The sequence below is a fragment of the Gorilla gorilla genome, chromosome 7, assembly GCF_029281585.2.
Source record: "Gorilla gorilla gorilla isolate KB3781 chromosome 7, NHGRI_mGorGor1-v2.1_pri, whole genome shotgun sequence".
NCBI lineage: Eukaryota > Metazoa > Chordata > Mammalia > Primates > Hominidae > Gorilla > Gorilla gorilla.
Window position 1 is genome coordinate 130,874,599 of NC_073231.2, and position 27,644 is coordinate 130,902,242.

The 27,644-nt window shown below is 40.6% G+C and overlaps 1 protein-coding gene across 1 annotated transcript in view; it reads right to left on the bottom strand.

The window, feature by feature from the left end:
* WASHC5 (WASH complex subunit 5) overlaps window positions 1–27,644 on the bottom strand; it is a 67,843-nt gene that overhangs the window by 21,303 nt on the left and 18,896 nt on the right. Inside the window, exons 10-20 of the mRNA XM_031013664.3 lie at window positions 22,252–22,379; window positions 18,192–18,321; window positions 15,756–15,868; window positions 14,041–14,207; window positions 13,887–13,962; window positions 12,219–12,329; window positions 11,328–11,468; window positions 10,242–10,322; window positions 4,963–5,064; window positions 3,405–3,584; window positions 1,576–1,700 (exon numbers count right to left, since the gene is read on the bottom strand). Coding sequence (XP_030869524.2) covers window positions 1,576–1,700; window positions 3,405–3,584; window positions 4,963–5,064; window positions 10,242–10,322; window positions 11,328–11,468; window positions 12,219–12,329; window positions 13,887–13,962; window positions 14,041–14,207; window positions 15,756–15,868; window positions 18,192–18,321; window positions 22,252–22,379 — 1,354 coding nt within the window. The remainder of the gene's footprint in view (window positions 1–1,575; window positions 1,701–3,404; window positions 3,585–4,962; window positions 5,065–10,241; window positions 10,323–11,327; window positions 11,469–12,218; window positions 12,330–13,886; window positions 13,963–14,040; window positions 14,208–15,755; window positions 15,869–18,191; window positions 18,322–22,251; window positions 22,380–27,644) is intronic.

Sequence of the window (27,644 nt, forward strand, 5' to 3'; positions counted from 1 at the left end):
AGCAAGCTCCACAGATGACATATCCTACTGTCCAAAGCCACCACATACCTTTACCAGAAGGAGGCGTGAGAAGGAGTTGAAAGAGCCTAGAAGCAAGGGAGGTTTTAAATTAGGAAGTAAATAGGGAGAACAAAACAAGAGGATTCCCAAACTGCTTACAACTTCCATCTGCTTGCTTCAAAGACTCCTTCCGCCACCAAGTACACTCTGCTGTGTCACTGGGGAGGCCCCCAATTCTGATGATAAAATTCATATATGATGTGGAAATTCTGGTCACACTTAATCCTCTCTGCCTGCACTAATAGGGCACTGGGTGGATAGTTTTCTAAAAAGGCTTCGGTGATTGAAGGGTACCAAGAAAGAAGGAGCTATAGAACTTTTTGAATCACTTACTTTTTTTGTCCCATGAGTCAAAATTCCTTATTTCTGCTAGAAATTTTGGAATAAGGTTATGCATAGTTTCTCAACTTTCACAAGTTTCGAAGGACAAAATACTGGATTAGAAAGAAGACAGCACAAAGGATCCAGGTCCTAAGAGGATTTAACTCACACAATATCAACTACACGTGCCTGGTTGGTCAGAGAACAAAGATCATCGCTTTTTTCCTGGGTAATTCCACCAACCCTTCTGCTCAGTGAGCCTGTGCCCAGGGGTGGACATGAGAACCTGCTCTTCCCCAAGCTGATCTTAGTACCAACAGCTTCTCCTGAGGCTCAAATGAAGAAAATGGAGGAAAACTGGCTCAGCTGGACTTACTAGAGGCAGCATGCTAGTCTCTGCCGTGGTGCTCACCTAAAATATTCTCAGGAGCAGTTTTAATTAAATGAGATTTTCACCCAGTTACTGCTGAACGTAGAGCCCACATAACCCGTATGTAGACTGTGATTGGCTGTATACAAAGCTATGCAGTCTGCCCTTCACAGTACAATGCCTAGGAGCTGGGCTCTGGAGTCAGAGGGCCTGGAGTGTATTCTGGGTCTGTCATTTATCAACTGTGTGATGCTGGGCAAATGACTTAAGCTTTTCTGTGCTTCAGTTACTTCATCTTTAAAATGGGAATAAGAATAATGCCTATCTCATAAGATTGCTGTAAATGGGTTAATGACTGGATGTGTATAATGTGCTGAGAAGAGTGCATAGATAAGTGTTCAATAAATATTAGTTGTTGCTATCAAAAGTGCTTGTGTGTTGAGCTAAGAATCGTTTTGTGGAGACAGGGGGGCGGGAGAGAGATTAGATTCTTCTAAGGAGCGCACAACCTAGATCCCTCACATGCAAAGTTCACGCTCCTATGAGAATCTAATGCTGCCACTGATCTGACAGGAAGTGGAGCTCAGGTGGTAATGCTTGCTTGCCCATCGTTCACCTCTTGCTGTGTGGTCAGGTTCCTCACAAGTGACAGACCGGTACCAGTCTGCAGCGCAGGGGTTAGGGACCCTTGCCCTAAAGGGTCAGAATATGAGTTGACAAGTGCAGGACCCCCGTGACTGGAATAGGGGCTGTGCCACAGGGCCACAGATGCAGATGAGACTGCCTGCAGTATTCAGGGCTCTGTAGAATTCAGGTACACCTACTTTGGGTCTGTGATCCGCAGGATTTCTCTGCAGAGTCGACCAATAAACGTTACAGACTCATCCACAGGGGTAAACTTGGGTATTGGAATATGAGTGGACTGGTACATGCTTTGCCAATCTTGAATCTAGAAAACAAAACCATCAATATTTAGTAAACCTTTGATAAGATAACCTAGTTATCCCTTTTCCATATAATTTTACAAAGGTAATATTGCATAAAGAGTGACAATAAAGGTTCTTTGTTTTTTTTTTTTAGATGGAGTCTCGCTCTGTCCCCCAGGCTGGAGTGCAGTGGCATGATCTGGGCTCACTGCAACCTCCACCACCCGGGTGCAAGCGATTCTTTTGCCTCAGCCTCCTGAGTAGCTGGGATTACAGGCACCCGCCACCATGCCCGGCTAATTTTTGTATTTTTAGTAGAGATGGGGTTTCACCATGTTGGCTAGGCTGGTCTCGAACTCCTGATCTCAAGTGATCCTCCCACCTTGGCCTCCCAAAGTGCTGGGATTATAGGCGTGTGCCAGGTCTGGCTAATTTTTGTGTTTTTAGTAGAGACAGGCTGGTCTCAAACACTTGACCTCAGGTGATCCACCTGCCTCGGCCTTTCAAAGCACTGGGATTACAGGTGTGAGCCACTGTGCCTGGCTTGGTTTTTTATTTTAGAGACAGGATCTTGCTCTGTTGCCCAGGCTGGAGTGCCGTGGTGTGATCACAGCTTGTTGCAGCCTCAACCTCCTGGGCTCAAGCAATCCTCCCACCTGAGCCTCCAAGTAGCTGGGACTACAGGCATGAGCTACTGTACCTGGCCTGTTTCTTGGTTTTGAAGAGGAAACTTCTAAAACTGCATTAATAATAGTCTCCCATAAATACCACATATAACATTTATAAAAAACAAAGAAACATTGTGAAAAGGTGAGGTGACAAAGGAGAAGCGAGAACTAAGATGAGACATGGGAACTTCCGGCTTCCTGTCTTATGAGTTGACATGCATCCATGTAATATAAAAATCCAAAATATCATAAGGCTGGAATAGACTTAAACTTTTGAAAATGTCACCCAAATCATGTCAGTTCCCACATGAAAACTTGCAGAGTGGCTCCTTGTTAACTACTTACTAAAATCAAACTTCTCAATTTTGGCACTTATGCATTTGGTATTCTTTTTTTACCCAATTAAAGAAACAGGCAAAGGACTTTTATGCACATTTTTCCAAAGAAGACATACAAATGGCCAATAAGCTGTTCAACATCATTGGCATTAGAGAAATGCAAATCAAAACCATGATGAGATACCTTCATGTGCACTAGGGTGACTATAATTTTAAAAAATTGAAAATAACAAGCATTGGTTAGGACGTGGAGAAACTGGAACCCTCGTACACTGCTGTTGGGCACATAAAATGGTGCTGTTACCGTGGAACACAGTTTGGCAGTTCCTCAAGAAGTTAAGCATAGAACTACCCATTATAGGTCCTAGTAATTCCACTCCTCAGTATGTACCCTGCCGAACACAAACAAAGGAGTCCTAAAAGTCTTTTGAACTGTTAATCACTTGGGTTATAACAATTACAACAAACAGCTTCACTCTGTAGCCATTTAATGATGTCTGCCTTCTTAAGACAGTGAGCTCCCGGAAGTTACATGCCATGTCCACTTTTCTGCAACCCTCCTGGCTCCTGAAAGTACTCTGAAGGTACTGAGACTATCTAGTGTTTACAGATTTTTAATAAATAAATAAACTTTCTTGTTGACATTTCTGAGGTTTGGGATGTGTACTCTAAACATGAGAAATAACAAATATAGTCAAGAATTTTAAAATTTATTAGATACCTTCGTTCTTAGAAAGTTATTACACTCTTGCTCCACGTTGTAATTTATAATACGAGATACTTCTTCCTGCCAAATCTTCAGACCATAAATGTTGACATAGTCCTGTATGTATTCAAAAGAACGATGGAATCCATCCATGGTTGCTCCCAACTCTTTCAGCTTGGGCATCAATTCACTTGGCTGTGGAAAAGGGGAAACATAAAGCTCTTACACTGGAGTAGATTGTCAACTATTCATTCTAATATCTAACTAGACTTTAAATAGTATAGCAGGCCAGATGCGGTGGCTCCCGCCTGTAACCCCAGCACTTTGGGAGGCTTAGGCAGGAAGATCACTTGAGGTCAGGAGTTCAAGACCAGCCTGGCCAACGTTGCAAAACCCTGACTCCACTAAAAAAACATAAAAATTAGCCAGGTGTGGTGCGTACCTGTAATCCCAGCTACTTGGGAGGCTGAGGCAGGGAATTGCTTGAACCTGGGAGGCAGAGGCTGCAGTGAGCTGAGATTGTGCCACTGCACTCCAGCCTGGGCGACAGAGCAAGACTTAATCTTAAAAAAAATAAAAAATAGGCCGGGCTCATGCCTGTAATCTCGGCACTTTGGGAGGCTGAGATGGGTGGATCACTTGAGGTCAGGAGTTCAAGACCAGCCTGCCCAACGTGATGAAACGCCATCAAAAATACAAAAATTAGCCGGATATGATGGCAGGCGCCTATAATCCCAGCTACTTAGGAGGCTGAGGCACAAGAATTGCTTGAACCCAGGAGGCAGAGGTTGCAGTGAATCGAGATTGTGCCACTGCACTCCAGCCTGGGAGACAGAGCAAGACTTTGTCTCAATCAATCAATCAGTCAATAGTACAGTAGCTAAGAGACCACAGTCATAGTTTAAGATATACTTTAAGTTTTGGAATACTCATTTCCTACTTCATCTAGGATGACTGACAACTGATGTCAGACATTCAGCAAAGAAATGATTTCATTCATCTGGGAAGGAAGCCTCATATAAAGAAATAAAAAAAATGAATGACTGTGATTTCTTGTCATTTAATAAATCTATCTAGTCTCAGAATACTTAAAACATTTTAAATTGAATTTACTATGATAATAAATATCCTAAATAGAGATTTCAGGCCTATTATTTTTCTCCTGAGAAAAATGACCATATTCCCTAGCAGATAAAGCAAAATAAAAAATTATAACCTTTATAGTTCCTATCTACTTTAGGGTTACCAAATTCTTTTAACTATAAGAAGTACTTCTGAATCATAAAATCAGTTTAATTCTGAAATGGGATCAATAGGCGGAGGAAAGAAGCACTGGTTTTAAAAATATGAAGTTTTAAATATAAAATCTAAATTTCATATTTATACTATAAATTTATAATATGAATGGATTATGAGATCAAAAAGCACATCAGTTGTTTGTGTTGAAAACCACATATTTGATATACGTTAGCTAGGAGGTAAGGTCTTGTTCGCGATAGGTTAAAAACGGCATTCTAGTCCATGCTGCAAGCTGGGCGGAGAAGAGGACAGGCCCACTCTGGTCGCTGGGTACCTTGGCTCGAGGGTTGAATATCAGTCCCCTATGCAGGGCAAAGGCAACACGCTTCACAAGCTCTTTCCTTATTCCATCTTCCAGCAACTGCTTTGGATCCACCTAAGTGCCAATCAAAAGTATTAAATGATAGTTATGAAAAATTCAGTCCTAACGAAATCCAGAGGAAAGATGGCTTTCAGAATCTGCAGTGGGGCATTTTCCTACCTCCTCACTAAATGATTTGAATTTTTTTCCTTTCCTGTCCCTGTGATCTTGCACAGCTTGGATGGAATTATTAAACCTGTCACCTTTTTAGGACTCTGTTTATTTCAGCAAAGTTCATGATAGTAATCTTACAAGACATTTCAAAGATGGTGAATAAGGAAAGTTTTAAATGGCCTCACATTCTAATTAATGGCCCCTCTTTTTGGAGGGGCGGGATGAAGGACCTATGACTGAATTTACAGATGCATGTTCTTCCTTTAGATTTTATTTCTAGGCACCTTATATCCACATGAGCAAACTCAGATTTGAGGTCGGGCCACTCTGTAAATTGAATAATTATCTTTTCTTTCAGCATTCTTGGAATTAGGGAGATAAAATAAGAAAGCAAATCTGCTATCTAACTCTACAAGCTTACTTTGCTAATTATTTCTTCTATAATGAAAAGGCTTTTGTTATTCCTTTAAAAAGTCTCTTATCAGATCCATAAAACATCAAATGATTTTTACATACTCCCTTGAATTCTCTGAGACTTGTTTCTTTTACTTTTAATTTGTAAAGAACCATTATTTTAAAAGGTCATAAAGGCAATTAATGGGTTCCATCCAGTTTTGATTGTATTTAAATTTCAAATAAGACAACTGCAAGGGGGTTACAAAAACACAAAAGCCAGAGAAACACATTAAACTACGTCAAGATCGTTCAATCAGGGAAATCCAGACTGTGGAGCAACTGAAGGTGAAAGGCCCTATGTTCTTCAACAGATGAATTAAAGGGAAAGAAAGGAAGGAGGGCCGGGCGTGGTGACTCACGCCTGTAATCCCAGCTCTTTGGAAAGCTGAGGCAGGCGGATCACCCAAGGTCAGGAGTTCCAGACCAACCTGACCAACATGGAGAAATCCCATCTCTACTAAAAATACAAAATTAGTCGGGCGTGGTGGCACATGCCTGTAGTCCCAGCTACTCAGGAGGCTGAGGCAGGAGAACTGCTTGAACTCGGGAGGAGGAGGTTGCGGTGAGCCTGCACCATTGTACTCCAGCCTGGGCAACAAGAGTGAAACTCTGTCTCAAAAAAAAAAGACTTAAAAGACATAACATAGTTTTTCGAATGGGCAAGTCTAAGCTATAGTCTGGAAATTAATGACATATAGTTTCACTGGATAATAAAACTATACACAGGAGTCCTGAGATGAGATCAAGGTGCATGAGGGGGCTTTCAGGAGTAGGGCTCGCTAAATCCTATTTCTTAAGTGGCAGTCAGAATGACTTGTGTTTACCTTGTAATAACCTAATAGGCTACATCATTCTTTCTTTAGTTTTCAGCATCTGTGCTTTATTATACAATAAAAAGGTAAATTATAAAGATATAGTCAATGAGTACAGAATCAAAGAAGTATCATGAAGCTTTCAAAGAAATATTCCTTACAAGAACAGATTTACTAAAAGAGTTCAATGCTTTCGTGAATCTAAAGATCGCATGCGGCTCTTCTAATCCTTCCCGCATTCTCACTAATCTGTGGAAGTGTTCACAGCTAAGAGAAAGCCATCTTCACACACCCCTTCCTCACATTTCTATTCCCTTCCCCTGAAGTTAACAACAGTAACTGTTTTCATACGGATCATCCAGACCTTTCTCCATTCGTTTATATACATAAATATCCATCCTTACACATATATTTAATTTCAAAAATCTAAATGGGATCATATACATGTATATGTACAGAGACACGCATGTGTATCACACACATGTATTATACATATATACACATAGTTGCATGCATGTATATCACACACACCATACATACACACACACACACACACACACACACACACATACATACATGTTTTTCTGCAATTTACTTTTTTCATTTTCCACCTTGGAGATTTTCCAGTAGTAAATTCTTTTTGAATCGCTCCAGACCAATCCACAGTACGAATGCACCATGGAATATTTAACCATTCCCCTACTGATGATGGATGTTTAGATTACAGATGCTCCTTGACTTAAGATGGGGTTACATTCCAATAAAATCGTCGTAAGTTGAAAATATCAGAAGTCAAAGATACACTGAATATACCTAATCTACCAAACATCATAGTTTAGCTTACCCTACTTCAAATGTGCTCAGAACACTTACATTAGCCTACAGTTGGGTAATATCATCCAACACAAAGCCTATTTTATAATAAAGTATTGAATATCTCATGTAATTTATTGAATACTATACTGAAAGTGAGAAACAGTATGGGTATCATAATGAAGTTGAATCATTTTAAGTTTGAGACGATCTGTATTTCTTTTTTTTTTTGCTGCCTCTAACAATGAATGCTTATATCTCTGTGTATATCTCACTTGTTTTAAGTCATATCAACCAAACTGAACCTACACTTTTTATAAGTGTTTGAAACACAACCTCAACACTCTGAGGTTAAAGATCAGCGAGGGCCACAGGATTATTTTTTTTATTTTTTTTTTTTTGAGACGGAGTCTTGCTTTGTCGCCCAGGCTGGAGTGCAGTGGCGCGATCTCGGCTCACTGCAAGTTCCACCTCCCGGGTTCACGCCATTCTCCTGCCTCAGCCTCCCGAGTAGCTGGGACTACAGGCGCCCACTACCACGCCCGGCTAATTTTTTTTTGTATTTTTAGTAGAGACGGGGTTTCACCGTGTTAGCCAGGATGGTCTCAATCTCCTGACCTCGTGATCTGCCCGCCTCGGCCTCCCAAAGTGCTGGGATTACAGGCGTGAGCCACCGCGCCCGGCCAGGATTACTTTTAAAAGCCCTTAGTTGTTATTGGTAGACTAGCAGAGAGAGTCTACTGGGTTGAATGGAGTTGGTCAGCAGAATATTCCTTCTGCTGTTATAATCTGAAACACTGTGGGAAAAGATCAGTATTTTACCAAGCAGTCTTTCTTTTGATAATTATTGTTAATTACCTGTAAGAGGTTTTATTACATCCTTCTTACAGTGGTCACTTTGCAGTCCTAGGATTTATCATCCTGTGTGTAAGAAGTGACTAAAATGCATGTACATTCTCTACACATCAATTGAATTCACCTGGGATCAGGCCTAAAGCATGTTTAGCAAATTCTATTAATATTCTAGGAACTACCATGGTATTTCTTTTAGCATACTTCCAGAAAACACATACCAAAGTTCCATTTAGGTACATTTCCTCTATTTTCTTTGATTTTAATAATGCAAATATTAATATCGCAATTAGGATTGTTGAGATTCTACTGATGTCAGATATATAGAAAAATAAAGAAAAGCACCATAAACTATATGAATGGGCCCATCGCTACTCACCATAACATTCCAAATTAAAAAAGCAATGAGATACTTTATACCTCTTGGGAGAGCAAAATTAGAAAGTGGATAATATCAAGTATTGGTGAAGATGTAAGCCGTTAAGTCCCAATGGCCTTCTGATATTTTCAACTTGTGATGAATTTATTGGGATGTAACACCATTTTAAGTCAAGGAACATTTGTATCTCAACATCCATCAGTAGTGGAATAGTAAATACACCATGGTGCATTCGTACTATGGATTGGTCTGCGGCCACTTGAAAAGAATGTAGATTTCAGAGGAATTCTTGCACAGGTCTGGAGTGGGGATATGCTCAGAGACGTTCATCATGACATTGGTTGTGATAATGGGGGGCACAGGTGTCTGTCCCAAGCTGGATGGTTAAGAAAAATGTGGAATTCTATGCAGCAGTAAAAAGTAACCTACTATCTGACCTATAGCAATATAAATAAATTGCAAACGCAATAATCAGTAAGAGAAGCTGGAAAAAGAATGAGACTTAGAGCACAATATGGTTGAGATAAATCAAAAGCACATGCACACATCAAATAATGCCATATGCTAAAAATAAGAATACTTGCATATTTAGGAACATTTACCAAACCCACAAAGTTGGTGCTATGGGTAATGGAAATGGAAGCAGGGATCCAGGAGAAGAAAAAACTAAACAAACAAAAGATGACAGGAGCTTGCATGCCCCAGTGATGATAGTGGTCTGTTAAAAGATGGATATGAGCCGGGCGTGGTGGCTCATGCCTGTAATCCCAGCACTTTGGGAGGCCGAGGCGGGCGGGTCACGAGGTCAGGAGATCGAGACCACGGTGAAACCCTGTCTCTAAAAAGTACAAGAAATTAGCTGGGCATGGTGGCGGGCGCCTGTAGTCCCAGCTACTCGGGAGGCTGAGGCAGGAGAATGGTGTGAACCCGGGAGGCGGAGCTTGCAGGGAGCCAAGATTGCACCACTGCACTCTAGCCTGGATGACAGAACAAGACCCTTGTCTCAAAAAAAAAAAAGGGATATGATTATCTTAGCTCTCTGTACTTGGGGTGTGAAATAAAAGTACTAAAAATGAAGGAAGGAAAACAGAGAGAGAGAAGAATAAAGCAATTTTGACTAAAGAAATTGAATTTTTTTTTTTGCTTTTCCCAAAATTCAATCAAATATATTTTTCTTGGATTTAAACAACTCTTTGATAAAACGGTACTAGCACCACACATTTTCTGCAGAACTACAAGATAAAGAAATTCCCACTACCTTCAAGTATTAAGAGAAATAAAGATTACAATGCTTTCTCTTCCTCCATCAATAAGTGAGTAAAACGGGCCAGGCACCGTGGCTCACGCCTATAATCCCAGCACTTTGACCACGACAGATGGATCACTTGAGGTCAGGAGTTTGAGACCAGCCTGGCCAACATGGTGAAACTCGTCTCTATTAAAAATACAAAAATTAGCTGGGTGTGGTGTTGTATGCCTGTAGTACCAACTACTTAGGGGGCTGAGGCATGAGAATCACTTGAACCCGGGAGGTGGAGGTTGCAGTGAGCCAAGATTGCACCACTGCACTCCAGCCTGGGCAACAGAGAGAGACTCTGTCTCAAAAAACTCAACTAAAATAAAATAAATGAGTAAAATGAAGACCAAAATTGGAATGTCAAACAGCCAGATGATGTCACTCCCTTTTGCACACATGATAATTACCACAAAAACCCAAACAGCTAAGAGTCATGGTGTGAGGCCACACAGACTAACAAAACTGTTACCTTGATGATGCCAACCAAAGTCGTTTTCATCATTAAGATGCCTTCAGTAAAAATGGAAATAGCATGAGTAAGCTTGGCAACCTATAACAAAGAAAAAGAGGTATGAAAAATCACTGTCTAATAGTCTTGGAATGAATAAAGATAACAGGAAATGAACTTGTAGCTTTAGGACACCTGTGTCCACATATTCTGGACAGAAATGAGGCTCTATGGTACAACTGAAAGCCCACTGTTAGACATATTGGGTAACAGAGTCAGAAGACAACAGTTCATTCTTTCACGTTTGACAAAGCATTTCTCCTTTAGGCTTCATTTTCTCATGTCTAAAATTTGGGGCAGAATTCAATGATCTAGACAGGCCCTTTTGGCTACAAAAGACTATGAGACTGAGAAGGTAACCTCCCCTTCCCTGGCCTCCCCATTATTTGCAAGCAATAGCAGCAGACATTGATAAGGTAGGCAGGTGCTAGCTATATTGCTGAATCAGAATAAACATGGAAATATCAAGCTTGATAATCTAAGTCCCTGACATATTTCTTGGACTTGTATCAGAATGGGAAATTGACACTGTACATCATATTTTCAATCTTCACTTGATTTTACTTTTGATGTCTTTAAATTCTAAGCTCAGGGAGAAAAAAACCAGAGGTGCTTGGGGAGAAGAACCTCTGAGGCTGCTGAACTATTATTGAGTGAGCTTAAAATCTGCCCAAAAGAAATGGTTAATGGAATATAGATTATTTTGAGCTGCTCAAAAAGGAACATGAATATGAAAAGTCAGGTAATCTAGCTCAAAGAGAACAAGGGCTGCTTTAGCAAGACTGTTATAGGAAAAAGTGACCAGCTAAGCCTCATTTCCCCTGAGAATACTGAGGCGAACAAGGCCTTAAATGACACCAGGAAAATGTCAAGAATAAAAGGTGTGATTGTACTAAAATCATAAAACACGTTTACCATTGCAAATGTGAGACAACAAGTCAGAATTGGTCTGGTGGTCCCCAGAATACGGCAGGTGACACAGGCCTGTGATATTTCATGACTGTTAGTTTTTAATATGAAAAGGCAGAAGTCAGAAGGACACAGCACCTCGTATCGTGGGCCTAGCTGAGCATAGTCCCTCAGCTTGTCTTTGTCCAGGCGGGTAGGCACTTCAATAATGTCATGGGTCTGAAGCTTTATGATCTTTAGAAGAGATGTAAACATGCTTTCTGGGATGATCTGCAAAACCTTCAGTGAAAAGGAAAGGAGGAAACGCAATGAACATCTGTTTTACTTTTCTTGGCTGACAAATATTAGGATGCCAGTAAACGACAGCAATTTGTCTATATAGGGGGATGCTGAAAAATGTAAAAGAGCTGTTTTAATAACTGCTGGCAGGCACAGGGCTCCATTCCTTTAAACATTAATTGCTTACAGAATATAAAGCTAATCCTTCTAAAAATGCTGCAAAAGACTGTATCATTCCCATTTTACAGATTTTAAAAAGATCAAGGTTCAAAAATGTTAAGTAACATCACTATAGAGGACTCGGCTAGAATGCGACATCAGTAAATTTTGAATTCAGGCCGGTCTGGCTCAATGCTCCATCAGAATTTATTAAAACGAGAATCAAAATTCCCATGAAAACCTGAATTGGGCTCTGACCGGGAGATGCTGGATCTAGATCAGGCTCTTTTACCAGATATGGCTCTGTGATTTTGAAGAAACTATTATAATCTCTGTTTCTACATCTATAAAATAGATGTGAATACCACCAACACTTAAAACACAGAAATAAAATTCCTGGCAAGTAAAAACATCTGTACATCCACAGTAGCAATAAGGGTAAGTTTATTTTTAGGTGTTGCAAATTTCTGGAATCAAATTTTTAAAAGGGAAAGAGACACAGATATACTTTTGGGGGGCCTAAGCATACTTTTTGTATTTAAAACAGCAGTTATCTGGTAAGAGTAAATATCACCCTGATGCATTTCTTACTTTTCTCACATAGGATACCAACTCTCCAGAATAGTACTGCGACACGCTGAGCAGATCGGGGCTATTTGCCTGATTAATACGAAGAAGGGGCAGATCGAGGGCAGAGGCAAGCTGGAAGAAAAATAAGGTATATCTGTTTCTTGTTTCAAAAAGAGTCCTAGAAATCTTTCTTTCCAGAAAATGTAACATACAACAAAACATTTGGGTTTTACCCAACAGAGGGCAACAACCACCGAATCTCATCAATATCATTAATAGTTTCTGACAATACAGTTTTTGAAAAACCCAAGTTAACTGTGATGGCAGTGGTTCTTAAACTGTGCTCCCCGGACCAGTAGCTTCCGCATGACCTGGGAACTTGTTAGACATGCAAATTACTGGGCTCCACTCCACACTGACTTAGTCAGACACCCTGGGGGTGTGGCCCAGCAATTTGTGTTACAACCAGCCCCGCAGGTGATTCTGATGCATGCTCAAGTTTGAGAGCCACTGTGCCACAGAAGAGAGCTACTCCTGTGTGGAAATCAAGACGTTCTGACTGACTTTCTGATAGATTCTACCGAATCTGTCCAATCTAATATGCCGTCAAGTGTAAGAAGTGCCATTATTTTATGTGCCATTCAGAAAAAAATTAAATGCTGACAACTAAACTATGATATGCCATCAATGATAAAACCCATCCCCAGTTACAGAAATGTTAAAACATGAAAAGAATTGTAGTAGCTAGGCGCAGTGGTGCATGCCTATAATTAAAGCTACTTGGGAGGCTAAGGCAGGAGGATCGCTTGAGCCTGGGAGTTTGAGACACAGCCTGGGCAACACAGTAAAACCCCATCCCCCTCACTCCCACGTCCCAAAAAAAGGTGCATCTCAGAATTGATGTACATGGTACATGGTAGCTCTGTCAGGAGACACTGAGTAGGCTGGGCGTGGGGGCTCACACCTGTAATCCCAGCACTTTGGGAGGCCAAGGCAGGAGGAACATTTGAGGTTAGGAATTCAAGACCAGCCTGGTCAACATGGTGAAACCCCATCTCTACTAAAAATAGTAAAAATTAGCTGGGCATTGTGGTGAACACCCGTAATTTCAACTACTTGGGAGGCTGAGGCAAGAGAATCGCTTGAACCCGGGAGGAGGAGCTGCACTCCAGCCTGGGAAACAAAGCAAGATTCCATCTCAAAAAAAAAGAAGAAGAAGAAGACACTGAGTAGATTCTTTGTTCATTTACCACGAACTGAAATTACCATGAGAGCAAGGACTGTGCCTGTTGTTCACCAATATTCCCTGTTACTGTAGATATTAGTACTAGTTTGTAGCAGAGGCTCAGTAATTTTTTGAATGATTAAGTAAAAGGATTTAATTCATGCCTAGGGAATAAAGGACACAAAGGACTCACATTTTTAGTACACAGATAAAACTTAAAAAAAAAATCTATTCTTCACCTAAAAATAGTATTCCTGAAGACATTCCAACTTAATTAAAACTTTAAATATTTCTGGAATCTTTGAAATTATGCTCTCGTGAAAAAACTGCTAACAATTTCAGTCTATAAAAATATTGAAATTATTTACCTTCCTAAAAGGATAAAATCCTGGGCTGAATTAATGAATGAGGTATGAATGAAGGCCAACTCTTTCCTAGCAACAGAGAATCTGTTTTTTGCTTACCTTTAGGAAGGTAGCTCTGAGTTTAGTAACCATGGATGGATTTACCCTTATGCTTTCTTGCATGATGGATGTGAAACTGTAAAAAGAAAAGAAACGGTAAGAAGATGTTCCTAGGGCCTTTCATCTACAGCAAATGTCAGGCTGCCTACATTACCTGTCAATCAACTGCCAAGCGAAAGAAAGGTCCCCAACGATCTGCATTGTGATCAGAACCTCCTCTTTAATGTTAATGGTTCTGATCATTTGATGAAGAAACTTTCGAGTATCGGCAAGAAACTGACATACTTGCAGATTGGATTCCAACTGGTGGAATTCTTGAACCTGTGTTACAGAAATATACTTAATTTAAAAATCCTGAACGGACTCTATGGTGCTCATTTGTTCTTGAAAACACTTCAAATAAAGCACACTACTTCTGACAATTTCTTGATAAAGTTTTTATTTCAAATTATAAATTTCAGAAACGTGAGCCAAGCTATTAAAAAATGCACAAGTTTCTAGGATTAGAAAATGTTCCGCTGCTTATTGTGTATATCACAACCATGTGTTGGAATTTGTGTATTATTAAGTTCTTTTGATGCACTTTTAAAAACAAAACAATGATTCTACAATGTCTTGAAATTTTAATGTATATAACTGAAGATGCCTGGGTTATATGACAAAATAAATAAGGCAAATGATAAAAAGCATTTGAGATTTACAAAGTTGTTTACGATCATATTATAGACTAAAAAAATCCAAACAAGCAAAGTAGAAATAATACAAGTGTGCAATTGTTCTGGAATAAGAAACTTTGGTAGAATTATTTTACTGTGTTGCTGTTTATAGTGACCATCCTAAAAACCTTGCAGAAATAAGAAAAAGCCTGTAAGAAAATATTCCAAGTGAAAACAGTATTAATTATATCTCTAAAAATATATAATCATACCAATTGGATAGGGTTATAGATTATGAGTAAAAATGATGTTTTAAATAATAGAGTTGGCCGGGCACGGTGGCTCATGCCTGTAATCCCAGCGCTCTGAGAGCCCGAGGCAGATGGATCACCTGAGGTCAGAAGTCTGAGACCAACCTGGCTAACATGGTGAAACCCCGTCTCTACTAAAAATACAAAATTAGCTGGGCATGGTGGCAGGTGCCTGTAGTCCCAGCTACCCAGGAGGCTGAGGCAGGACAATCGCTGGAACCCAGGAGGCGGAGGTTGCAGTGAGCCAAGATCGCGCCCCTGCACTCCAGCCTGGGTGACAGAACTGGATTCTGTCTCAAAAAAAAAAAAAAAAAAAAAAAAAGAGTTTATGATTATTTTTCTGCTGCTTTTAGTTATCATTTTAAATCTAGTTAAATACACAATTAAAATTTAAGAGTGGTGAGGTATAATTTTTTTGGTACAATCATTTTTGAGTTGAAAGAAAAACAATAAACTTTTTTTCAGAAAAGAAAATATACCACTTATAAGCATATGACCATTATATAATTATTTTCATTTTTGTGTATTCCTTTCTGGTTTTTTCCCCCAAGGCACACACTTTTTTACAACCCTAAAAATGTTATACACATGCAATTTTGTTTTTGCTTTTACCTCCTTATCACAATTTGCCCAATGTTTCTATATTATTTTTATAATTATGTTTCTAAGATTACATGTTTCCTCAAGTTACAATATCGTAATTTTTGCTACCATTCTCTTCATACTAGTTATTTATTTCCCCAAATTTAGGACAGTATACGTTACAGGAAACATATTAATTCACATCGCTTTTATTTCTGATGAAACAGTCTCTCAGCTATATTTACAGGAACAGACTGCTGGGTGGGTCATAAGGTGTGATTCATGATCCAAGAACCTGCATTTAAAAAGCGTTTCCTTACCTCTTCCAAAGCTTGTATCAGTTGTACAGTTTTTCTGCCCGCAGCAGTAGAATCATCATAATTTAAAGACAATATTTGTTTTGAGATCTCTCTGAACCAAGCTTGAAGGTTTTCTAGTAATACAGAAAAAAGAAAATACTGAAATCCTCGAATTCCTGTAGCTGTGGCTTTGAATTTAACTAAATAATCTTTTATAAATTCAGTTCTTCAGAGCTTCAACCGTGGGCCTAACACTAGGAATTTTCCAAACGACAAAAATGCCTGGAGCATGCGACATAGTAGAATAAACTTGCTACATAAATAGCTTAGTCTACAGCACTTGGCAGACAAATACTAAAGGCTCAAGTACATGCTATAAAGTGTAGAGGTGGTGGTGGCAGTGGAGAAGAGTTGGAAAGGAACTGAAGGATGTCCCTAGTTACCAGGGAGAGTTTTCTGGAGAAGCAAGGAAAGGTAAAGATCGGATCATCGGAGAGATGAAGAAGAGAATTGTATCCAGATGAAAGGCAGACACAGGCAGAGGCTTCAGGGCAAGAATGACAAGAGCATATCTTGGAGGGCAAAGAAGAGACCAATATGACAGAAGTGTAAGGTGTGACTGGTGAGTCACAGGGATGTCTGAACAATGCAGGGGGTGCCATGTGCACTTAGGAACCAGCAGACATTTCATACAGTAGAGAAAGAGAAGGGTGTCCACATGCTCTGATTACCCTCAGTGTGTCAGGCAAAGTTCTAAGTACTTGATCTTCATAGCAACACAGGGAGGTGGAAATTGTTAGCCATTTCCCAGATAAAGAGGCTGATGCTCAGAGAGACTGAGAATGCTATACAGGGTGACACGGTGACTAAATGGCAGAGCCAGGATTTACAATTATCTGTCCAGGTTCAAAAACTCTGTGCTCTTTACCTCACCAAGTTGATCCCCTAAAGTTTTTTTTTTGTTTATCAATGGGGTGGTCCCACGTTATTAAAAGGCCTTAATGACTTACAATCTAAGTTATTTCAAGAATTGGCATGACAAACACTCATAATTTTCAAGATTTTTGTAGGGCTGAGGGGCAGCGATGGAGTAGTAGAAAGAGCATGAAATTTGGGGTCTGAGATGAGTGAGACCCAGGCTCTCCACCTTTGTACCTTCAGCAAATGATTACATTTTTAAGCCTCAGTTTCCTTATATATAAAATAAGGATTAAGATGTGTATCTTACAGGGTTGTAAGGATGAGAAAAAATTGTGAAAGTATGTCCTAAGCTGTAATTAAACTATACAGCTGGAAAAAAATGTAAAATTGTTATTTCATCTCTGAAACAAAGCTGGTATTTGTAAGGGCCTAAAAGACACTATCACAGAGATTAATGCACTAATTCTAGGCAGCTAACCGGGTCAGATTGTTACACGTGATTGTTTTGCAGGTCACAATATGATAAACATAATATTCATTCTAGACTTCGGGTTTCATATCACAATATGGTGACCTGCAAAACATGTTTCTAGTTTATATCACATCGTTATACGTTGGCTGGCTTTTCCCTGTAGGAACAATAATACAATTTGGAAATACATTTTTGACCAACCACTCAGCATCAAGAAATAAACAAAAGCCAAAATACAGTAATCACAAGCTCATACTGATTAAAAATAATAGTTTTTAAACAAGAAGCTACACTACTAAGCAATTCTACAGTATAATTAACTTCATCAGAAATCGATCTGATAGTTAAAACAAAATTAAGCGTTAAAAAAATAGTTTGTCACCATAAAATTCAGAATGGTTTTTTGGGAGCAGTTAGAAATTTCTTATTTATAAAAAATTTGAAATGATGCCAGAACTTTCCTATAAATAAAATTTCTTAGAAGAAGTAGGATCAAAATCATTAAAGTAAAATTTGAGTTTGTGTTTTTTCAAAGCTAGTCTGCAGTACCCTCTTCTGCTACTAGATAGCAGGTGCATTCGTGAACAAGAATCAAGCAAAATCAGAAGAATTTTAGATATCATCTATGCTGGTAGATTATGACATTCTTGGGTGACGTCTTCTTGAGAAGATCATGAGAATTATAGATCCTTTCCCCCCTTTCCCCAAATCACATAAACTGACACATTAGTTTTGCATACCGTGGAGATGGAGGCCAACTGTGACTCTCTAAACTCTTGTCTATGACCTGGAGTTACCAAAACCCCTGGTTTAGCCTAACCTCACATTTCAAAGATAAGATATAAAACCTGAACTCTAAAATGAATATGAACATTGCCCAAGAGAGCAGAGAGCTAGACGCAGCCAAAACTAACCTTCAAGATCTTTATTAGCAACACTAAAGAGGGAATATCATAGGATACAGTAATGAGAACATAAAGTCTTTTTAACCTGCCAGTTTCCAAGGTTTCAAATAACCTGTGCACACATTCCAAACACACCAGTATTTCCTCTTCAGCAATTACCATTTTTCTCCACTCTGGTTAGGGGTTTCACTCCTGAAAAGACATCAGCAAGCTCAGTCATCCGCTCCGAACCCTCTTTCTTGTAATGCTCCCATTTGGTTTGTTTTTCTGAAAGCATTTGCTTGAACATCTGTTGAAGCGACAGAAAATATTTATTTACTTAAGAGAAAAATCCAGACTAGGCAGCTTATGAAGAGAGCTTGAGGAAACCCAATTTAAATTTTAAATAAGAAGCTACACTATAAATTAACATTGACCCTGATGTCATCTCCTCAGGCACTGATACTTTGCAGAAATTCAGGGACAAAGCCAGACCACCTCCGAAACAGTAGTTCTCACACCAACACCAACAGCACATAAGCACCAGCAGGAGGCTTTAAAGTTTTCAGATTCTCAAGGCCCACCCTCAAAGATTCTCATTCAGGCGGTCTTGAATAGGGCCAGAAATCAGCATTTTTAATGTGAGATTAAATCTGTGACCACTGCTCTATGGTTCCTTCTAGGCAACAATGTCTGCAACTCTAATGTAAACAGTCAGGGACAGTTTGTGTATTATCTTCTCCAATGACTGGGGAATGAACTAGATTACCTGCAAAAGTTCTTTGTTTTATTATACAAGTTTAATTGTTTATTTTTATTTATTTATTATTATACAAGTAATTGTGTTTATTGTTATTTATTTAGTTTTTGAGAGACAGGGTCTCACTCTGTTGCCCAGGCTAGAGTGCAGTGGGGTGATCATGGCTCACTACAACCTTGAACTCCTGGGTTCAAGTGATCCTCCTGCCTCAGCCTCTCAAGTAGCTAGGGCTATGGGCATGCGCCACTACACCTGGTTAATTTTCTTCTTCTTTTTTTTTTTTTTTTTTGCAGAGATGGGGGTCTTGCTATATTGCCCAGGCTGGTGTCTCAAACTCTTGGCGTCAAGTGATCCTCCCTCCTCGGTCTCCCACACTGCTGGGATTATAGGCATGAGCCACTGTACCGCCTTAATTCTGTTTATTAATTCACTCCTTCATAACATTTAAATTCTACAAAGTCTTGGGCAGAGAAGAAAAGGGTGTAACTCAGGGTTGGGTTGTTTTTTTTTTTTTTCTGAAACAAACTTAAAAAACATACTTATTTCTCACTAAAGGACATGCCATCTCAGACAAGGGTAGATGGTCTTTTACACCGGGCTCTTAGGAGGTAAACAGGCATGAACTCTGATTTCTCGCTTAAGAAATTCCTCACTTGCCAGCATCATAATAAATCTTGAAAAGCTGAGCAATGGGATAGGGAGACTCCATCTGCAGGTGGAGAATCCGGGCTCTGTGGAATTTTGCGGGGCCTGTAGAGGAAGAATCTTAGTGATCTGGCAGAATGACTAACCAATAAAATGATGAGGGAGAGGATGAGGAATAATGAAATTACTTATAGAGTCTACCCTAACTTTCTGAGTCCCTCGGATCAATCAATGCCATTTGATAATGGCAAAGCAACAACATAAGAGCACCCTGAAGCCTTCGTAAGAGACTACATGGCATCAAGCCCTTCAAACACTCATTCACATGAACTCATAGGTTTCACATCTCACAGGATGGAATTTGGGATAGGGGATGGTCCCTGAATTAGGAAATGTGCTGTCATATAAAGATTAGAAGAAACACAGGTCCAATTACTGTGTCTATAGGATAGTCAGAAAGTGACTCTATGAACTGTGCAGGATGGGAAGTAGGACAGAGGAAGCACAGGTTAAAGAACCCAGCTGAAATGTCAGAAATTCAAATGTATCATTTCTTCGAGCAATTTGTATTGGGTATTTTTTTTTTTCTTTTTACCAGACCTTTCCTGAAGACCTCTCATGAGTTGGTACTCCTTTATTCTGTCTTGTTTCCTGTCTACCTGGATAGACAGAAGGAAGCTGTCCATTCTGTTTCAATAGATTCCAGAGAACAGACTTATCATTAGAAATACAGGCTTGGTCAGTCAGATAGCCTAGGTCTGTCCTGATTTCCACTCAACATTGCTGAACTACATATTATCTATAGAACTCTTGGGTCCCTGGGGCTCTAGTTCATAATTCTAACTGGTCTGAGGGCATTTCTTTCATTCTTTTTTTTTGAGGCAGAGTCTTGCTCTGTTGCCCAGGCTGGAGTGCAGTGGCATGATCTCGGCTCACTGCAACCTCTGCCTGTGGGTTCAAGTGATTCTCTTGCCTCAGCCTCCTGAGGAGCTTGGAATACAGGCACGCGCCATTGCGCCCAGCTAATTTTTGTATTTTTAGTACAGATGGGGTTTTGCTATGTTGGCCAGACTGGTCTCGAACTCCTGACCTCAGGTGATCCACCTGCCTTAGCCTCCCAAAGTGCTGGGATTACAGGTGTGAGCCACTGCGCTCGACTGGGCATTTCTTCCTTGCAGGCATTTTTTCACTTGCCTTTGAAAGGCCACTTTTGCTTTGACCTGGTTCCTGTTCTTGGATCTTTCCTGTTTTCTCATCTTGGCTTAATCTGTCTTTCTTCCCTCACTATACTGACAGGGCAGCTCCCAGATGGTAGGGACACACTTTGTTCATATTTAAATTTCCAGCACCTGGCAAAGAACAGAGTAGGTATTCAATAACTATTTGCTATTCAGAGGGAAACCATTAAAATTATTAATAGATCAAAAAGGAGCAGCATTTATCTGATTTGATAAAATTATGCCCAGACAAATCACTGAAAACACTGAGCACAGGTATTATCATTATGTTAGCAGTCAGTATCTATTTTTTCTGAGCTACTTAGTAGGGGAATATAGTATCTTCAGACACCTAGAAGATAAAGAAACATCTAATATACTAGTAACCAAACTGAAGCAAGATGAGGATCTGTTCCAACTGGGTATAAATGTCTGGGCTAGTTCCTGGGCCCACCTGATCCAAGCCCCCAGAGATACTGGTTATAAAACCTGAGCATTCCCAGGTACCCATCATTTTTATTATGCCCATACAGGCTTCTTCAGAGGTAAGACTAACCTCAGCATTTCCTTCAGTGAACTCAGATGCCTTGAAGTCCTCAAGATGACCTTGTACAAATGCAAATCACCCACCCCACTTAATACCCTTTCCAGTGGTTCTCATGGCTCTTAGGATAAAGACCAAAGTCCTGCAAGGCCTAGTATGGGCTGACTCCTGCCTACCTTTCAGCCTCATTTCACACTACCTTTCTCTCACTCTCTCTCCTCCAGCCAACTGGTCTTTCAGGTCTTTGAATTGTTTATGTTCCTCCTCACCAAAGACGACTTGATATTCTTCCTGTCACTGGAATGTTCTCTATCACGCTCCCTACCTTTGTCTACCTAACACTAACAGATCCCTTCCCCAGGCCCCTTCAGAAGCTCTTGCGTCTCTTCTCATGGAAGTCTACCAGGATGCAACAGGATACTTTATTCTAGGTACTTGGAGAACTACATTCCTTTCCTTCAGAGCAAATATCTGAGTTCATATTTACATTTTTATTAGTGTGATTCTGTTTTTTTGAGACAGGGTGTCACTCTGTTGCCTAGGCTGGAGTGCAGTGGTGCGATCTTGGCCCACTGCAACCTCCGCCTCCCAGGTTCAAGTGATTCTCATACCTCAGCCTCCCCAGTTGCTGAGACTACAGCCATGTGCCACCATGCCCAGCTAATTTTTGTATTTTTAGTAGAGATGAGGTTTCACCAGCCTGCTGGCCAGGCTGATCTTGAACTCCTGACCTCAGGTGATCTGCCCACATGGGCCTTCCAAGGTGCTGGGATTACAGGCATGAGCCACTGCACTTGGCCTAGTGTGAGTCTTTGATTAATGTCTATATTCCCCATTAGGCTATAATCTCTACCATCTTGTGTACCTTTCCCCATCACTGTATCCCCAGTGAAAGGAGGCATTACAGGCTTGTTAAATGTTTATTCCTGTCCTTTAACTATAAGAACTATCTCAACAGCTCGAATCTGTACCTTGAATCAGAGACAGAGCAAGCAATCCTAGTCTTTTTTTTTTTAAATATTTTTAAGCATAAAAAAGCTAAGACTGTGGTGATATTCATTCAAATATTTTTACCTCTTTGAGTATAAACTCAAATTGTGCAGTATCCAACAGCAGCTGGAAGAGGATCCTGGGATTGTACCGAGAGTCTGTTAGAATCTGGTCCTTGATTTGACGAAAGCGTTTGTTGTTTGGGTCACAGGCTAGAAATAGGAAAAGTGTTACCTGCTTACTAAATGTGTAGAAAATATCTATGAAATAAGATAAATTATTAAATATTTTCCTTCATTTTAACCATTTAAAAAGTAATAAGCAAAATGTATATCAATAAAAGATGGTGAAATATAGTACATCTATGCCATGGAGTACAATTAAACTGTTAAATGACAGTTGAATCTGACATGGAGTGTCATCCTTGAAAGACTGTTGAATGAAAAAAAGCAAGCTGCAGAACAGTGTTTCCAAATTTTGTGCGCATTCTGCGGTTCGTTGATAGCAACTGTCTAAAACGAATGGGCAGAGCCTCCTTGTACTACTTCGTAGCTGGGTGGCTTCCTCACGTCCTGTCTGTTCGGAGTTGCTTTTGCTTTAGACATTGATCCCTGCCATTCAGTAACGGACTGCTATCCCTAGAGAGGCCTGTTTGCAAGGTGGGCTCTTGGCTGGCATCTGGGAACTTGAATTTCACGAAGAGCTGCCATCATTTTGAGAACTCACAAGATCAGCTCACTAAGCCTTAAATGATTGTACAAACAACGTTTTCCTTCTGGAAGTCTGGAATTTTGGTACACGCTGGGCAGAGGCTACCTATGTAAGCAGCCCCCAATAGAAACCGAAGGAAGCTGAGTCTAATGAGCTTTCCTGGTTGACAACACTTCATATGCATTGTCATGACTCACTGCTGGGGGAATTAAGTGTGCCCGTGGGACTCCACTGGGAGAGTATGCTCGGAAGCTTGTGCCTCATTCCTCCAAATTCACCCCGTGTGCCCTTTTCCTTTGCAGATTTTGCTTTCTATCCTTTTGCTATAATAAATCATAGCTGTGAGTACTACTAGATGCTGAGTCCTCTGTGTCCCTGTAGTGAATCACTGAAGCCAGAGTGGTCGTGGGGAATGCCCGACACAACAAGGAAGGGTTCCTCACACAAAGACGAGGGACCCCCAAACAAGAAGCAGCAGACCTCTGGCCATCCTGCTCCTTGTAGAGGCCAGAGGGCATGGCAGGCAGTCAGAGTTTTCTGAACTATCCACTACCCAGGCACTAGGCCAAGGTCACAAAATTAGGCAGTGATTGACCCAAGGTAAAAATACTGGATGTCCTAATTCTTAGATGATCCTATCTGCCAAGCTAAACCATTTCAAATGAAATAAACGCCAAGTTAAAAGAACAGAATAAAAAATATTGATATTTGCTTAGATTGGTTTAAAAGGCCAATTACTTATCTAAGAAAGAGTAAGTAGAATAAGGCAAAATACTTACAAGGCAAAGCTACTGCTGTGGTTTCAACGCATCTTCCAAAAGTTTACATGTTAGACACTTGGTTGCCATTGTGTCAGCGTTAAGAGGTAGAGCCCTTGGCAGGCAATTGTGTTATGAGGGGTCCACCCTCATGAATGGATTAATGCCATTATCTTGGGAGTGGGTTAGTTATTCCAACAGTGGCTTTGCTATAAAAGTGAGCTCTCTCTTGCACCCACTATCTTGCCCTTCTGCCTATCCGGCATATATTGACCCTTGCTAGATGCTGGCACCGTGCTCTTGGACTTCCCAGCCTCCAGAACTATGAGCCAAATAAACTTCTTTATACATTTCCTACTCTGTGGTATTCTGTTATAGCAGTAGAAAATGAACTAAGACAAATAAAGTCAAAGTCAAAATAAAAACTCTAAGACTTAAACAGACTTTGTCAAAAAGTTCACAGCTGATAGGTATAAGGTCCATGGTAGTTACACTAGTATTACATGTGCCCCCTCCTGCCTTCCTAGTCCTGCCCCCATCAATATCTCAGGATGTCTCGCAGGTACAGAACAACAATGTTGTATAGGTATATGTATATGTCATGAGTGGTTTTGTTGTTTTAGTTATGATGAAGCCTGTGGAAGGTCATCTTATATGCTGATTTCTAAGTTACTCCATCAGGAGGAGACTCGTGACAACCTGGAAAAGAGGCTCAGTTTTCATGGGAAACTGCAAAGTTCTGATTTTTCATGAATTTGCCAGAACTATGTGGGAAGAAATATATTGGAACTGGTGACACTGATTACACAAAGAGAAAATTTTCAGCTCCATATTTACCTAACTAAACAAAAATCAAACAAACTCAGAAGGAGCTCCAGTTGTCTTTATACTAATTTTAATTAAACTAGAAATCTCCTGATTTTAATCTGCTTTCATGTTGCATAGGGAATGTTTAAGTACCCAGTTGTTGGACAAACACTCTGTATTTCTCAATGTGCTTTAACATTTAGCTTCTTGGTATAAACCAGGTTTGCTTCTGGGGTTCCCAGGGCCTGACCACCTCTCTCAGATCTGACCCTTAAGGATTCATACCCAGAGAACTGCAGAGCCATCAGAACTTTGGGGTCAAACTTCAGTAGCCAGCCAGCCTTTCTCATCCCTTATTTCCTCAGAGAATATTTCTTTACGAGGTTCTGTACAAGCATCCTAAGACTGGGAAATGCCTCCAGCAACTCAACAGGAGGCAATGAGACTAGGCCTGCTTTTCTGTACACCATGACTGAAATTCCATAAAAGTTAACTAAGCAGTTGCTTTTCCCATGTGTGACTCACAATGAGATAGGTCAATCATTTGTTTCTGATAAATTATGACCCTGTGCAATCAGGTCAGACAATTGCCAGGCACAAACACGAAAGACAAATGTGGCTGAAGATAGAACCACAGACCTCTGGCAAGCCAAGGTTGTCCCTGGCATGGGTGCGAATTCAGGAGACTACTGGCTTTCCGAACATAGACAGGGCCGTCAGGCAGAGTCACACAGAAGATGAAGATGAGGCTGAGTCACTAGAAAACCCCAGTTGGTTTTATGACAGGATAAAGTGAGGGCTTGAGTTGTTTATACGCTTGTGAATGCAAGACTTTTGGTAAAGAAGATTAAAAGCTGAGTCAATGTAGTAAAATCCTCAAATTAGAACTGGAGTTTATGTAAAAAATAAACTCAACTAATTAAAAACAGATTCAGGGATTAAAAACTTCAGCCATCGTGTTCATCCTGTGGGTAAATTGTAAATGGATATAGGCCAACAAGCAAGATGATGAAACAAACTGGAAAGCAGCTCTCAGGATAAAGGTTTAAGAAGCTGGAGAGAAGGCTGAGGGGAAACTCCACACATTTTCAAAGATACGAAGGATGAGGAAGTCCAACTGCTGTTTTCACTGCGGACCACCCATAGGAAGTGGAAGCAGACGGTAGCTAGAGGGCCTGTGAAGTCATCTTGGCTGGAAGAGGTGTGAGACAGGGGCTACCATGTTACAAAGGGGGGCTACCATGTTACAAAGAGAGGCTACAGAGAAATCTTGTGTGTAGTTTTTTAAAGAGACACAGTCTTATCTGGAAGAACAAAGAAGTGCTGCACACAGTGCCTGTCTCAGAGTTGGTCCTCAAGGAAAGTTTGTTGAGTGAAAAACAAAAAGCAGAGGGCTTCACAGGCCTGCTGAATGACACACCTTTTAGGGGTAGGGTTATACAGTCCTGGATGAGGGAATGCATTGGTTAATTAGTGTTGATCCAGCATTTGCATTGGTTAATTAGTGTTGATCCAGCATTTACTAAGAATAAGAAACTGTGCCAGCCCTGAACAAGCTCAGAGATGTTAAATTCAACTTACTTATTTTTCTACCATTAAACCAGAGGTTGAAGTGTTTCTCACAATCTGAACTTGATGGTCAAACTGTGTGAACAGAAGGTCTCGGAGGAGACCATGACTCATAAAAAGCTAAGATCCAATCTACCTTAAATAAGCACTCTGGTCCAGCCAGGTCATCAACTCAGGGGGCCCATATGTTTTTCTGTACTTTCAAAATCGTATCACTTATTCCATCATTTCTGTAGTCTAGAATTTCTTCTGCTTTTTGCGTCTAAACCTCATCACACGCCTGGTTGGCTCCTGATTCCTGTATGGGGTTTCCTGACCTCCTCTGCTCCCCTATCCCAAGCAATGTTTCCCTCTCTACTCTGAACTCAAATCACACCAACTGTCTGTTTGACACACCTGGTATCTGTTTACTGCCTTGGACCTTGAATTAGTTTCCCACTGCTGCTCTAACAATTACCACAAACTCAGTGGCTTAAAACAACACAAATTTATTCTCTCACCATCCCAGAAGTGACAAATCTGAGATGGGGCTCACTGGGCTAAAATCAAGGTGATGGCCGCGCTGGGCTCCTTCTGGACATTCTAGGGGAAAAGTCTGTTTTCTTGTTTTCAGCAGCTAAAGGCTGCCTGTATTCCTTGGCTTGTGGCCCCCTCCATCTTTAAAACCAGCAATGGCCAGTCAAGTTTTTGTCACAATGCTATCTATCTCTCTGGTTCTGACACTTCTACCTCCCTCTTCCTGATTTAAGGACCCCTATATTTACAGGCTGGGCGTGGTGGCTCAGACCTATAATCCTAGCACTTTGGGAGGCTGAGGTGGGCAGACTGCTTGGGCTCAGGAGTTTGAGACCACCCTGGCCAACACAGTGAAACACTGTCTCTACAAAAAAATACAAAAAACTTAGCCAGGCATGATGGCACACACCTGTAGTCCCAGCTGCTTGCGGGGATTGCGGAAGTTGTATCACTTGAGCCCAGGAGGTCTGAGTGAGCTGAGACTGTGACACTGCACTCAAACCTGGGGAACTTGAGATCCTGTCTTAAAAAAAAAAAAAAAAAAAAGTTGGGGGGGGGCTCTTATTTTATTATTCTTTTTTGAGACATGGTCTTGCTCTGTCACTTAGGCTGCAGTGCAGTAGCATGATCTTGGCTCACTGCAGCTGCAACCTCCCAGGCTCAAGTGATCTTCCCACCTCAGCCTCCCCAGTAGCTGGGACTACAGGTGTGTGCCACCATGCCCAGCTAATTTTTTTACTTTTTGTAGAGATGGGATCTCACTGTGTTACCCAGGCTGGTTCTGAACTCCTGGGCTCAAGCTCTCCTCCTGCCTTGGCCTCCCAAAGTGATGGGATTACAAGTATGAGCCACCACATACAGCAAGGACCCTTATGATTACACTGAGTCCGCTGGGATAATCCAGAAACATCTCCTTACTTTAAGGTCAGCTAATAGGCAACCTCAATCCCCCTTTTTCATGTAATATATTTACCGGTTCAGGGACTAGGGCATGAACATCTCTGGGTGTGGGCTGGAAGGCATTATTCTGCCTACCACAGATCTGCAGTTCTATTTTTTCATATGTCTACATTTGATCTCCCCATTCTGATCAGTGACAAGCTCCTTGAACATGAG